The sequence below is a fragment of the Acomys minous genome, assembly GCF_964271855.1.
Source record: "Acomys minous genome assembly, chromosome: 14".
Classification (NCBI taxonomy): domain Eukaryota; kingdom Metazoa; phylum Chordata; class Mammalia; order Rodentia; family Muridae; genus Acomys; species Acomys minous.
In genome coordinates this window covers 54,522,828-54,538,558 of record NC_140496.1, presented here as the reverse complement: position 1 = coordinate 54,538,558, position 15,731 = coordinate 54,522,828, and the positions used below count along the sequence as shown (strand labels likewise).

Below are 15,731 nucleotides of genomic sequence, written 5' to 3'. Positions count from 1 at the left end.
CAATCACTTATTCATTCATTCATCCTTCCCTTCTCTTTCCCCTCTCCAGGCTTTAAAGGGAACCCCACCCTTCCAGTTAAGAGCCCACCATGTCTGACTGTCCACATAGTGCATTGTCGAACACACCCCCTCCCACCCTGAGGGTCCACCATGGCCCTGAGGTCTTCTCTCATTCTAATAAACCTCATTATGTGTCAACGTCCTCTCCAAGCCAACTGCTGCTTGGTTTCTTTCATAATTCAACATAATCTTGTTGTAGTTTGTCACAAAGAAAACATTCTCTTCATAAAGCTAACCACTCCCTACATGTGTTAGTACAAGAGCCAAAAGAGTAGAAGTTTGACTTTTTAGGTCATTATTATATTTATTTGTATGTATGGACACACTCACATGCATGCACATGTATACACACACACACACACACACACACACACACACACACACACACACATATGCATGCACACCACAACATGCATGTGGTGGTCAGAGTTGGTTTTCTCCTTCCTCCAAGTGGGGCTCTGGGGACTAAACCCAGGTCATCGAGCCTGGCAGCCAGCACCTTTACCCACTGAGCCAGTGCACCAGCCCTCGGCTTTTGTTTAACACTATTTTACTATTGGTAGATTTCTAAGAAATACCAAAGTTCTGTGGCCCTCAGCACCACTGTTTAATAATAGAGATGTGAGGACTGCCTCTTAGTAGCTAATGTCTGTCTCTTGCTAGAGGTCACTTAACCTCTGAAAACCATCTTAAATTGGCAAATGGTCTTCTCCTTTCTCACTTATCAAACCATGATCCACCATCAGCAGCAGAGAGAAAGTGGGCAGAGCACCACTAGGGTCAGGTGATGGGTGAACTCACCTTGTGGCCCTTTCTCATAATAAAGCTAATTTCTGAAAGGCAATTAATTATGTGTCAGCATCTTTTCTGAACCTACCAGCCTCTTCTACCTATCTGTTTAACAATTAATGATGGAGCCAGCCAGCCAGCTAGCATGGCTCCAGATTCCAGCTCCAGTGCCAGCAGTGTACTCCTGAGGGCTACGGATTCTCAAGTATGACCCAGCTGGGTGTGGTGGCGCATGTCTTTAATCCCAGAAGTAGGGAGGCAGAGGCAGGCAGGTCTCTGTGAGTTTGAGGCCAGCCTGGTCTACAAAGTGAGTCCAGGGAAGCCAAGGCTACACAGAGAAACCCTGTCTCAAAAAACCAAAACAATCAAGTATGTCCCTTGCACCATAGGTCAGGGACATGTCTGAGGACAGTTGAGACTGGACCTCACCTGAGAGCACTGTAATGTCACACAGGAGGACAGGGTTTAGACAGCAGCCTCAGCAACTCCACCGGGTTGTAACATGACAACAGATGCTCAGCATTTTATTGACTAAGTGAATGAGCACCTGGCTTCTCTGGGCCATGAGAAGAAATTCAGTCTTACTCAAAGGTAGCTAAGATGAAAAAAACCTCTCCTATATGAGCTAGAAAAGAACAATGAAGCCCGGCATGGTGGCGCACGCCTTTAAGCCCAGCACTCAAGAGGCAGGGACAAGTGGATCTCTTTGAGTTCAAAGCCAGCCTGGTCTGTAGAGTGAGTTCCAGGACCACCAAGGCTACACAGAGTAAAGCCTGTCTCAAAAAACCACAAAACCAAGCGAACAATGAAGAGCTTTGAACTCAAAGGACCAGCCTGACAAACACTAGGTGGGGAACGAGTGCCCAGCACCCCAGCACCCCAGCACCCCAGCATCCTGCTCAGCCCTTGCTGCTGTCCAATGGCTCCAAAGGCCCGATTTCTCTGTACAACTACAGAGAAGTGGGCTGGTGCTGGAGGAAAAGGAAGAAAGTGCTGCTGTGGGTATTCACAACAGCGTCTGTCTTCCAGAAGCCTGTTGTTCAGCCCCCACCCCAAGCTCACCTTGGATAGTTTTCAGAGAGAAGCCAAAGCTGCCGCTCTCCTTCACCAGGTAGCAGAGCCGTGGCTGGGTGCACTTCTCCACGGCTCCATTCATCACAGGGCCCGGTTTCTTATCATTCAAAGCCGGCTCCTGGCTTTGATGCAATTCTTTCAAATCCACCTGTTTTTTCACAGCCTTCTCATAGGAGTCTCCATCCAGAACCAGCAAAGTCACTGAATTCCCACTCTTTCTGACCAGATCCACCACCTAGGAAGAAAGGGGAGGTGTTAAAAGATACCCTACCACTACCCCTAGCCCCCAATCAACTGCAGGAGGAGGATGCTCATCATGTGTCCCTAAAGATCTGACGGCTGATCTGATACCCATATCCTAAGCAGAGGAATACCAGACACCTTCACCCCAACACTCCCAGTATCTAGGGGAGGATTAGACCGGGCCCCTGGCACTATAGGAATCCAGGAAGGCCTTATAAGGACTGGGGTCTCCCAGAGCAGCTCTCTCTAGAGAAGTTGTTCTCAGCATGTGGGGCGCAAGTCAAGTATTTACGTCACAGTTCTTAACAGCAGTAAACTTACAGTTATGAAGTAGCAACAGAAATCATTTTATGGTTGGGGGTCACCACAATATGAGGAACTGTATTAAAGGGCCGCAGCGTTAGCAAGGTTAAGAACCACTGTTCTGGAGCACATAATGGGGCATCTCAGGTCTAGAGGAGCAACATGGTGTAGTGAAAGGAGAATGATGCTGAAATGGGGCAAGGCAAGCCTGTCCTATATTTCACTACATGAATGTTAACAAGTAAGTCGCTTATGTATGACTGCTTTACAGGATAGGCTTGTGCTGAGGGCTGATAGGTGTCTAGCACAATTTCTAACACGCAGCAAATGGGCAATGCATGTTCAACCTGACACTATTAAAGTATAATTTTTTAAATTTATTGATTTTTTAATAGGGTTTTATAATAGGGTACATGGAGGTGGAAATCAGAGGACACTTGTGGAAATCAGTTCTCTTCATCCACCAAGTAGGTCCCAAGATTTGAACTCAAGTCATCAGTCTTGGCAACAAGCACCTTTACCCAGTGAGCCATATTGGAAGCCCCTAATGTATAATAATTTTTACAGTTCTTGGTTAAGTATAAGCAGCTAGACTGTCCAACATAAAATATAATAATAAATCCTTGCCAGTGGCAGCCAGAAGAGAAGCCAGTTCTATTGATCCCCAAAATCATAATGGGCAGAGATGTGGAGGCTGGAGAGATAAGAACCCCAGATGACCATTCACCTGCGCGTGCTCTTCCTTGTCAACAAAGACACCATTGATTCTGAGAACTCTGTCCCCATCCAGGAGCCCAGCCTTCTCCGCTGGGCTATCCTTCTCAATCACCCGGACCAAGTGACCATCAGTGTCCTTCTCAATGCGTAGGAAGAAGCCATAGTTCTGCCCCTCTTGTTTGGACAGTTTGCACTCTCTGGGATTGAAGGTGGAGGCCATTTCTGCGATGAAAAACAAATGAATAAATCCATGAGCAAGGAAATCTAGTTGGCGTGTGAAAACCTGAGCACCTGCAGACATAGCCTGTACCTCTTCTGTCTCTTGTTTTAAGTTAACAAAAATCCCAAACATTCAATATTACCAATAGAGACTCAGGAGCCACATGCTGGAGAGGAAAACCTGCTAGTTCAGAGAGGCAGAGAAAGCACCCAACGTACCTTCCTACACAGCTCAAGTCTCAGGAAAAAGCCCAAGAAGCTCACTAGCTCAGCTGACATCCCAAGAGGAAAAGAAAAAAAAAAACAACAAACAAACAATCCAAGGCCAAAGGCTTGTAAGCTCAAAGCTCAAAAAACCAAGCACCTTCTTCTCCACCCTGTCTTAAACACCCTTCAACTCAACCTCTCTCCTACTCCTTCATCCCTGTCAGCTGGTTTCTTGCTCCAACTCTTGATCTAGGGTTAACTTTATATAATCCTGTGTACAGGAAGCTTTTAGAGTGTATTAGGGCTGGCTGAACCACACTGTAATCACCTATTTACAATAAATAGACAGTTCTTGAATTAAAGGTGTGTGTTAGGGCTAAGCCACACCAAACAAGAAACAGGGTTTTATAGATCACAATCTCAGGGTTCTCAATGGGATCAAATATCCTGCAACACTTGTCCAGTTCCATTCTTCTGTGTGCAGCATAGGGAGTGTTGGCGCAGACCATGTTCACAAGTTCCAGATCTGCTCCCCAAGAGCAGCCTTCTTAACTGAGTTTCTGACATTTATGTTCAACCAAGTACTTAACACAGATGCTCTAGCTTTAGTAGCTCCAACCAAACTCAACTTTGTCCTCTGCCCTAAAGAGGGTAAGTCTAAAAGCACACGATCCAGAAAGTTTAAGAAGTCAAATCTACCTTCTTTTAATTACCATACAAAATAATAGGTTTCATTTGGGCATGTACTGGTGTGTGTGTGTGTGTGTGTGTGTGTGTGTGTGTGTGTGTGTGTGTGTGTCTGTCTGTCTGTCTGTCTGTTTAGAAATCAGAGGTCATGTCCGGTGTCTGTCTCAATTCCTCTCCACCTTATTTATTGAGACAAGTTCTCTGAATGGACCCAAAGCTCATAGATCTGACCATAGATCTGGCCAACAGGTCCAGCAGACACACACCACCATGCCCAGCTTTTTCCAGGCTTTTTGGAGTCACAAACTCCTGTCCTTAAACTTGCACAGAAATCACTCTGAACCAGTGGCTCCACCTTCCCACCCCGCAAGAGTTTCATTAAGACATTCTCACACCTTATCCCACAGGAGAGAACCAATCTCTGACGCCATTAATGTTATTCTGCTAATGCGTATACACAGAAGCCTAGCATAACTCCCCTGAGAGGCTTCACCCAGCAGCTGATGGAAACAGATGCAGAGACACACAGCCAAACATTAGACAGAGCTCAGACAGTCACATGGAAGAGTTGGGGAAATGACTGAGGGAGTTGGGGGGGTCAAGAACTCCACAAAAAACGTAGAGTCAACTAAACTGGGCCCATGGGTGGGGCTCTGCTGGAGAGATCGAAGTCTAGCATATCTGGATAGCCACCTGAACTGCTCTGTCTATTACAATAGACTCCCTTTCTGAACCTTAGATACTCTAAGAAGCATCACCTAGACAGCAAGGAAGATTACAGTTCCAACCCTCTCCCATTCAGAAAGAACCTGGGAATTCCTGGAGGTACTCTACCCTATGCTAAGGAGATCCTAGCATCCAACAAAAGACCTTTAATCATACCTAGAAGTTCTTCCCCTACCCACAGGATGATTAAGTACTGTGTTTTCCTTCTTGTGATAGGAGCAGGGCTGCAATCAGGGTGTAAAGTGAATAAATAAATATTTTTTAAAAGATATCCTGACACACGTGATCTGCCTACATCCACCTCCAAGATGTGCACTTACACTCAGATATCTGATAAACCTTTCAGGGTCTAGACGCTGAGGATAGACCTGTGAATAAGAGGAGCCACACGCTGCCTTTCAAACTTGGCAGAATATTTTTTTCATAACCTTTTTTTTTTTAAGGAAAATGTGTTGTCTGTCATGCTGCACAAGAACTGAGAGACACAAGATGACACAATGAAGAGTTTGGGGGAAGAAGGGATGGGCTGGGGAGAAATAAGACTGGCTTTCTGGAGAAATAACTTTCTAAGAAGGACAGGGCTAGAGGGAATCTGGTGAGGCAGGATTCAAACAAGCAAGCAAGCAACCAACCAACCAACCAAAAACAAAACAAAACAAAACAAAAAAAAAAACAAAGCCAGGCTTCAGAGCTGGCTGATCAGCTGGTAATACAACTGTTAAGATGACACCCTGGCTTGTGCAAACAACCCTCAGCAGATGCAACAGGGCACACAACAAAAACATGTGAGAGTGGGTGGTGGTCCAGGGAAGAGGGGCCCAGTAGTGGAGGACAGGAGGGTAACCAGGAATCAGGATCAAAATGATGACAATACACACATGAATCTGTGAAAGAATGCATGAGGCGGGGAAGAAGGAAGGAAGATGGCTGTAGGTGATGCAGGAGTTTCTAGTCAGAGCAAAGTAAGGATGCCCAAGAAATGACTCCAGTGGCCACTTCTGTCTCCACCCACCCTCCCCTTCCTGTTGTCCCACTACAGGAAGGGGGCTGGGAAACAGAAGAGAACAGGAACACAGGAACGTGTGAACAACAGCTAGCTGCCTACTGGTGAAGTGGGGAGACAGCTAGGGGCTCCCAGGCTTCCCAGCTCAGCACTGTCCTTTCATAGGAGCGTAGGAGGGGAGGCAAGCCCAGCAAAAACGCTGACACCAGAAGCAAAGGGCCAAGATGGCTGCAGCCAGCTTCTTCGGTTGTCTTCAGGGAGAGCTCTGTGTATGTTCCCATCATCACGACTCCTACTTGGGGACATGTCCCTTTACTCTAGAAGGATGGGAAGAGGTGACTATATAAGACATGGAGGGGGCAGAATGGAGAACAGGTGACAGTATGATGCAGGCTCCCTAGAGGCTTGCTGGCATGATTCAGATGTCATTTCACCTTGGTACCCACAGAGACAGGCAGCACCAGGAGGCAGGAAGGCCTCTGCCACCACCTATAACTCGGCCACCTCAAGTGCTCTCTGCAAAGCTGGGTGTGAAGATTCATGTGATTAAAAGAAAAACAAAAACCAAAAAACCCAGACCCTCTCAGGCATCAAGAGGAGAAAAAAAAAAAAGCCACATTCACCAATAGCCATTGCCTACACCTTGTGAGAGCACAGCAGCTCTCCCACATCAAAAGGCACAACCCGGAAAAGGGCCCCTGGCATCTCCAGCCAGGACTCCTCACTTGCAGGCGCCTGCTTCCAGTCTCTCCCAAAGTCAACTGTGTAACTGCTCTTTCTGCTCTGCCTATACACATCATCTCAGTTTCCCACCACAAGCAAGAGGACCAGGGTGCCCTCTGTAGGGCCCTGTCACTTCTCAACCCCACGGGGGCTGGAAAGCCTTGAAGGAGTCAATTAAACCCCCTAGTCCCTTCCGGTTAACACTGGACAACCTTGTGCAAATGCTTCCAATTCAAAAATGCACCTTAAGCCAGGACACAGGGTGCTGGGCTGCATGTGTTCATCAAGAGAAGTGGCTGGTTTGGTCAAGAGGTGAATGTTCATCTTTAAGGCACCCACCTTAAACATCGGCTGTCTCACACCCTGTGGCGGCCAGCACCGGATCCCTCCTCTCTCTCTCAGCAGGACAGAGATGAAAAGTGTGATCCTTTCCCTAGAGGGAAAGGGGACTGTACTTGGGGATGTTCTCCCGTCTCACTGGAGACTCAAAAGCCGGACACACCAAGACGATGTGTGCCTCTTTCTTGGCACATTCTCAAGCTCTGTCTTGCTTGGGTGGCTCTGTTCAAAGTTTCTAGAGATCTAGGCTGAGCACAGTGAGACCTGCACCTGACACTCTAAAGAGACTGACAAGGAAAAGTCAATTTGTTGATTTTGTTGTTGTTGTTGTTGTTGTTGTTTTGAGACAGCCTCTGTGTAGCTTTGGCTGTCCTGGACTCACTCTGTAGACCAGCCTGGCCTCTCGAACTCACAGAGATCCACTTGCCTCTGCCTCCCTGAGTGCTGGGATTAAAGGCCTGTGCCACAACACCAGCTCCAAAGGTCAATTCTTGGCAACAAATTTACTTATCTGTGGGAAAAAGGAAGAAGGTCAAGCAGACAGCTCACCTGCGATTGTCTGATACTGTTCTTGGTAATGTGTCTCTCACCTCTAGATTCCATTTTCTTCCAGAACAATTGGGTTCTTACTTTCAAGAAAGAATGGTATACCTAGGTCCAAAAGAAAAGTTCAAGCTGGGTGTGGTGGCGCCAGCCTTTAATCTTAGCACTCAAGGCAGAGGCAGGTGGATCACTGTGAGTTTGAGGCCAGCCTGGTCTATAAAGTTAGTCTAGGACAGGCAAGGCTACACCAATAAACCCTGTCTCAAAAAAACAAATAAAACAAAACAAAACAAAAAATCCAACCCTCCCCCCCCCCCAAAAGAAAGAAGAAAAGTGCAGTGCATTTTGCAGGTTAGGAAGGCAAGGTAAGGAACACAGAGTGTTAAGAGGCTCCTCTGCCAGGCATCAGAGTAGAAAGGATTCAAACTGATAGGCTTTTCCCACAGAAAAGAAATAGCTTACAGGGCCAGAAGACAGCTGCTAAGGCAGAGGCAGGCCAGGGCTTCTCAGCTTACTATCCACACAGTGACCACAGGTCCTCAGGTGGTTCTCCCTGCACAGGCAAGCTGGAGGCCAGGGCTGGAAGCTGTGTCTTCACAGGTCAAGGCCACCAAGGCCTAAACAGCCAGCAGGTCCAGCTTAGTTGGCAAAGGATAAAAGGAAATCTTGTTTTGGCCTCAGTTTGTGTGTCTGGGGCTGGAAGCTGCAGGGCTTTCCTCACCCGGCTATGTGGAGGAAGTTTCATTGTTCCCTCCATGAGTGGAGCCAGCCTGCTCCATACAAACTTCTATCCCAAGGCTCTGTTCTAAGATCATGTTTCACGTAGGTGGAAATGTCCTACTGAGAAATGTCGCAGGCATGAATGCTCACAAGCCAGCCCAGACAGAAGCGGGGTGAAGAGCTGTTTAAAGCCATTTAAACATCAGCTTCATGACCTCCTGAAAGGATCTGAAAGTCTCAACCTCAGTGGGACCCTGACAGAAGCATGGACATGGGGTCCCCAAAACATTTCATGCTCAAACACACAGAAGCCAAGGACATATGCTCAGCCATGTTCATAGCAGCCTTATTCATAATAGCCAGAACCTGGAAACAGCCTACATGTCCCTCAGTTGAAGAATGGGTAAAGAAACCATGGTACATTTACACCAAGGAATACTACTCAGTTATTAAAAACAAGGAAACCCCAAAATTTGTCGACAAATGAATGGAACTAGAAATTATCATACTGAGTGAGTTAATCCAAAAGCAGAAAGACTCACATGATATATACTCACTTATAATTAGACACTAGTCCAAAAGAGATGTCCAATGAAAGTCTTCACTTACCAGGAGATTGGGATAGATGTGATGACATCCTATTGGGACTCTAGGTGAGAGAAATGTAGGAGAATGGAGAAATAGAAGGATCCAGAGAGTTCTAGAAACCTACAGGAAGAACGTCATGAAGGGTAGATTGGGGCCCAGGGGAATTTGCTCAAACTACTGCACCAACCAAGGACAATATAAGCAGTAAACATCAAACCCCTACTCAGATCTAGCCAATGGACAGGACATTCTCCACAGTTATGTGGAGAGCAGGGACTGACTCTGACATGAACTCTGGTGCTCCATATTTGACTACTTCCCTTTGATGGGGAGGCCTGGTGGCACTCAGAGAAAGAACAGGCAGGCTACCAAGATGAAACTTGCCTATGACCATATAGTGGGGGAGGAGGTCCCCTTGGTCATAGACCTAGGGAAGGGGCATAGGGTGAAAGCAGGAGGGAGGGAGGAACGGGAGAATACAAGTGATGGGATAACAATTGAGTTATAATCTGAATAAATTAATTAAATTATTTTTTAAAAAAACACAGGAGCAGGAGTGGTAGTGCACGCCTTTAGTCCCGGCACTTGGGAGACAAAGGCAGGCAGATCTCTGAGTTCAAGGTCAGCCTGGTCTACACAGCAAGAGCCAGGACACACAGGAATCAGATATGGGTGTTGGCTCTTGGCCTTGCAAGCCAAGAGGACCTGAATTTGATCCCTGGGAACCATTAATATGATAGCACACACTTGTTACCCCAGAACTGGGAAGGTAGAGGGAGGCAGCTTCCTGGCGTTTATCGGCCAACCAGCCTGCTCCAGGCTAGTGAGAGGTCTCAAAAGATGAAAAGAAGAAAACAAAAAAAAGCAACAAAAGATAGTGCCTGAAAAGCATCACTGAGGGTTGACCTCATCTCCATATGCACATACCCATACATGTGCACCTGCACAGACACATGGACTCACATGTCAAAAAAAAAATCTGGTTTTTTTCTAACTCCTGCAAGCCTATTTATATTAATTAGATAGATAGAAAGAAAGAAAGACAGACAGACAGATAGATGATAGGGTTAGGGTACTCACTGTCCTGGAAACACACTCTGAGACTAGGATGGCCTTGAACTCACAGAGACCCACATGCCTCTGCCTCCCAAGTGATGGGCTTAAAGGCCTGTGCTGCCATTTGCGATCTTATTATTTTGGTTTTTTGTTTGGAGTTTGTTTTTGTTTTGTGGTGATCGGGTTCAAACCCAAGGCCTGTGCTCCACCACTGGCACTAGTCCCAGGCAAATCTTTTCTCCAAGGAAAATAAGTAGCAATTCATAGAGAAGTAAGATTACCAAGAATTCCAGCACCCTCTCCTCACTCCAGGAGTTGTCCAGCCCTCCCAAACATGCCTGCTGCCTCCCTCTGTGTGAGCAGAAGGCGAGTCTAAACTACATAAACCCAATTATCTTCACAGTCATGCATGTGAAAGCTCAGGGGCTAGAGAAAACTCAGTGATGAAGAGCACTGGCTGCTCTCCCAGAAGACCTGGGTTCAGTTCCCAGCACCCACATGGCAGCTCACACCATCTGTAACTCCAGTTCCAGGGGATCTGCTATCCTCTTCTAGCCTCCAAAAAAACCAGGCATGTATGTGGTATACATACATACATACATACAAGCAAAATATTCATATGCATAAAATTATATGTATATACTTATATACATAAAGTACATCAGGTAAAGGATATCATCTCAATTCTCACAGTCACTCACAAATTGGATTTTAATCCCAGCTGTCCCTTAGAATCTCCCACACAGACCCATAAAAATCTACATTTAGTCCCCACCTCACATCTCTGGGCAGAGATTCTCTGGGCATAAGTAAAGAAATTAACCTTTAAGATCACCCCACATTAAAGACAATTCTCATGGGTCACAGAGAACTTCATGGGTCAGATGAACTATTGAGTCACCCAGAGCTCAACCTTTACTCCCTTAAGAAGCCTTTGTTGACAGTCTGGCTAGGAGAGGCCCTCGGTCACCCTGTGCCTATAGTGGGTGTCTGACGGCAGCACTGGTACAGGAACACACGGCAACTTACAAGTCTATGCCTGTTGCCTTCCTCTCCACACACTAGATCCAAGCAGTTATGAGCCAAGCAGACACAGAATTGCAAAGATGAAAATGACCTTTAAATTAAGGATTTTAATAGATCTCTGATGCCAGCACAAAAACTAACTGCCTAAAAGCTAACCAGACTTGGTGGAGGACACCTTTAATCCTGGCACTCAGGAGGCAGAGGCAGGCCGAACTCTGAGTGGAGGCTACCTGACCTGACGCGGCAGTCCACATCACCCAGGTCTACATATTTAGACCCTCTCTCACCCATCTGGACTGAAGGCTGAGAAACCCAGCCAGGCAGCCCTGAGGAGACTAACTGCTGTGTCCTACTTCAGCCTCTTCCTTCCCCCCAGATAAAGTTTCTCAGTCAGCATGTTCAGGCAGGGAAGTCTGATTAAGAGCACAAACACAATCCCTTCAATTTTCCACTAATAAGAAGAGGGCTTTTCACCTCACATCTAACTCATGTGTTTGCACCAACTATGTCCACCTCATATGAATACAGAAAGCATCCAGTTCTCAGGGGGCTTCAGAGTCGATTAGGTTAAGGAAAAGGGTTGGTAGATACTTCCAACCCTGGAGAGATGGCTCAGTGGTTAAGAGAGCTCACCACCGTGCTGACAGAGGATCTGGGGTTCAATTCCCCACCCCCACATGATGGTTCACAATTGCCTGTAACTCCAGTTCCAGGGAATCAGACATCTCCTGATGTCCATGTGCACTGGGCATGCATGCGATACATAGACATGCACACAGGCAAAACACCCTTACACATAAAATAAAATCTAAAGAAAGAAAAAGAAAAAGGAAGGAAGAAAGGAAGGAAAAGAAGCCAGGCAGGGTGGCACACACCTTTAATCCCTGCACTTGGAATGGCAGAGGCAGGTGGATCTCTGTAAGTTCAATGCCAGCCTGGTCTACAAAGTGAGTCCAAGACAGCCATGGTTATCTTTGAAATGTAAAAATTAAAATTAAAGAGGAGAAGGGGAGAAAAAGTCACCACTACAAACAGAGTATAAATGCACAGAGCTGCACCATGGGACAAATTAAAGAGTACTTTATGAATTAATGAGGGTTTGACTTTGACAACAGATGGGCAGAATTTCAGCAGCACCAGAGGTAGGGCATGGCTGTTTTAGAAAGGGAATGGTATGGCTATCAGGGCATGCAGTAGGAAAATCCTTGTGTATGCTTAAAGAAGAGTTTAAAATCAAACCAAAGGAAGATTTCGGGTGGAATCACGGAAGAACTTCATTTCCAGCCTAAGATATCTATCTGACTGTGATAAGAAAGCACTTGGAGACCTCTCAGCACATTAATCAAGAGAACAGTAAAATCAGAGTTGGGATTGGGAATGGCAGGTGGGCTGGACCAAAACAGACATCCTGGAGACAGGCCAGGGAAAAGGCTATGGCAGTGATCCAGCCGGTGATAAAGGCCTGTCTCGGCCAAAACACAGTGACAGCAGAAAGAAAGGTGCAAGCAGAGGGCCTACACATCCCTAAGCAATTTGATTACATTCATTCAACCCTGCCCCTTCAGATTTCTCCACAAGGAGATGGTATCAGACAGAGCAGGTGCAACAACACAGGTGTCACAATGTGAACACTGCCTGGACCGGCTTGCAGAACAGAGCTGCTGCAGGAATGCAACATGCAGTATTAAGGTATCTGTCAGGGTCACACACTTCCTCCCCTAGTGCCTGCTTGCTCTCACACAGGCACTCCCCAGCCATCTGCTTAGCCTGTCTGCTTAGCCACAAGGGCATGTTTTTATAACTCACCTGGAATTTCCTATCCTACCCAAATCATTCTACTATTCAACTCTCATATTTGTTCCTCCCTCCTAGCTGAGGTCTCCCTTTCTTGGATGGACTGAATGGTGGCCCTACCTCTGAACCCCAACAGTGACCGTATCTCCAGTGTGACCACATTCAGAGACAGGAAGTTTAAAGTGGCAGCTAAAGTTAAATCAGGTCATGAGGATGAGACCAAATCCAGTAGGGTTGATGTCCCTTTTAAATGAGAGGGAGATGCCAGGGATGCCCTCACACTGAAAAAAGCACCATGAGAAGGTAGCCACCATGAAAGCTGAGGGCAAAGGCCTGAGAGGGCCCAACCCTAATGATACCTCTGTCTTATACTTCTGGCCTCTAGACATACAAGAAAAATGACACTCTGTAGAATTCTATTATAGCAGCCCTACTACCTTCTGCCTCGTGAGGTAGGACTCGGGGACACCAGCATGGCATAGCTTTTGAAAGGCATTGGTGACACACCTTGCCATCCCCACATCTGGGAGGCTTATCAGGAGGAGCATGAGTTTGAGGCCAGCCTGGGTGACATAGGGAGACCTTGTTTCAAAGTACAATGGTACAGTTGAGGAATGGGGTGACACAGTCAGTCTGTGATGGATTTAAGTCAGGGGGGTACAGCAGAGGTTCTCCTGCAGCTCTGGTGACACTGGACTGGACTCATGCTCCAGGGCAGTCTGCATGGATGTGCCAAGTGAAGCCTGTGGTGACAGTGTGACAGGAAGAGAGATACAGATAGCAGCCTTGAGGAATTCCTAGCAGAAAGGAATCAGCAGCAGAAAGCCCAGGATAACAATGCCACCCACAGAGGAATTCCAAGACAAGACACGTAACAGTGCTAAATAAACAACACCAGGAGAGGAACAAAAACAGGAAAGGCAGCCAAGCTGAGAGATTACAAGTCCAGGGAAGCAAGCGGATACCAAACAGAGGCAGCAAATGCAGACACATCTGTAGATGCCTTGTATTTTTATTTTTTAAAGACAAGGTCTCATGTAGCCTTAGCTAGCCTGGAACCCACTATGTAGACCAAGCTGGCCTTGAATTCAAAGATCTGCTAACTGCGAGGATGAAGGTGAAGATGAAGGTACCCCTTGATGGAGACAGTGGCACTGCAGGCAGAATGTTGACATCTCGGGAGCACAGGTTCCGGAGCACTGATGCCCAGTCCATGAGAAACACTGCCCTGACCAGTAGTGGAAGACTCAGCACAAGGGCATTCTTCTACAGCAGTGGGTCTCAACTATCCTGATGCTGCAGCCCTTTAATACAACTCCCCACGCTGTGGTGATCACCAAGCATAAAATTATTTTCATTGCTACTTCACAACTGTGATTTTGCTGCTGTTATGAATCATAACAGGAGTATCTGATATGTGAACCCTGTGAAAGGGTCATTTGATCCCCAAAGGGGTCACAATCCACGGGTTTGAGAACTATTATTCCTACCTTAGCCACTGGGAAGAATGGATAACACTGAGAATTGCCCTGACTCAGGAGCACCTGTCAGTCTGAAAGCTAGAGAGCCTCCTGTTGTGTACCAAGGGGATCTAACCGAGTTCAAGGCTCAGCTGAAGTTCCCAACAGAGCCCCACCCAGAATGCATGAGCTCCAAGGGGGAGCCAGCAACCAGGGACCTGAAGAAGCTGGAGGGAGCAAAGCACTACTTTATACACTGATATCTGGCCTGTGTGCAGACTGTGGCCACCAGGGAGTGCTTAGGGGAGGAGTCTACTCAACTAGAAAGTATCATCAAAGTTCAAAAAGATTTTATAACGGAAGTAGGAGAAGGAAGGCGTCTACCTAGTAGTGAAACTTTGTCTGTGGTCAGCCCCAGAAATGACAACCCAAGTGCTGCCATCTTCACCTATCTGATGTTCTGGCTGCGGTAGGACGTCAGTGTAAGCATGGTAACCTACCGCCATTAGTCCTAAGTACCTAGCCTCACCATCATCTTCTCTAATAGTAATTAAAAGTCAATTGTGTGATCAGAATCACAGGAGTTGCACAGCCTCTTCCCATAGGCACCTATATAAACAGCTGCTCTAGGAAACAACCTCACTGGACAGTAAAGGTTCACAAGCCAGCTAGTGAATAATGTTTAACCTAGTGCCTGAGCCCGTGGAAGGGTCCTCGCTTATATAACCCAGGCCGGAACCGTCTGGTGAACAAGCTGTTCCACTAAGGCAGAAGGAGTGGGGGTGGGAAGTCGGGGAGCAGGGTCTATCTGGTGACGTTCCATCTGGACCTGATCCACCTTCGCTGATCTCCATGCCTGTTATAAAACCTGAGCCCTTCAACAAGAAGTGAGCCACACTCCCAGGAAGTTCAGCCAGCGTGTCTGCCCACGTGTGCCTGAGAGGAAGGTTGCTCCTCCTGTGAAGGAACAGAAGTTGCCAGGCTTCTGTTAGGAAAAAAATATATAGTTGTAGGAGAATGTGGGGGCTAAGTCCAAAATCATAGGCAGGCTGTGACATTCCCAACGCGATCAAGCCTGGCAAAGGGCCTCCCAACCTAGATAGGCACGCTCAGCTGTCAGAGCCTAGCACAGGCTGTCTCTGCTAAGGGCATTAGGAAAAAAAACAAAACAAAACAAAAAACCAAAACATGTTGTGTGGTCTGAGAGATGGTTAACAAACAGTACTTGCTATTCTTGCAGATGACCTAAGTCCAGTCCTACCACCCACATGATGCCTCACAACCATCTATACTTGAATAAATGTCTTCTGAGCCCCATGGGCACCAGGCACATATGCAGTGTATGAACATGCATGACATATGTAGTCATGTGCACAGTGTAAGTAAATTCAAGGAGAGGTGGGGGGAGGGAGGAGACACTACTGTATCTCAGCAGTTACTATAATAAAATCTCT

At 46.8% G+C, this 15,731-nt stretch overlaps 1 protein-coding gene and 1 long non-coding RNA gene across 6 annotated transcripts in view; both read right to left on the bottom strand.

The window, feature by feature from the left end:
- Positions 1–15,731, bottom strand: part of PDZK1 (PDZ domain containing 1) — a 32,858-nt gene that overhangs the window by 11,110 nt on the left and 6,017 nt on the right. For 4 of the 5 annotated variants that reach the window (XM_084757543.1, XM_084757545.1, XM_084757544.1 and 1 more), the window contains 2 exons: positions 3,197–3,408; positions 1,912–2,158 (listed from right to left, as the gene is read on the bottom strand). In XM_084757543.1, coding sequence (XP_084613669.1) covers positions 1,912–2,158; positions 3,197–3,408 — 459 coding nt within the window. Of the gene's footprint in view, positions 1–1,911; positions 2,159–3,196; positions 3,409–7,090; positions 7,191–15,731 lie in introns of those variants that run through there. The other variant, XM_084757546.1, reaches the window with a different exon arrangement.
- On the bottom strand, positions 7,193–8,983 carry LOC311583737. Its single transcript, XR_014774654.1, has 3 exons — positions 8,963–8,983; positions 8,096–8,271; positions 7,193–7,601 (listed from the first exon to the last, which is right to left on the bottom strand). It is a non-coding gene; the product is annotated as an uncharacterized lncRNA (long non-coding RNA).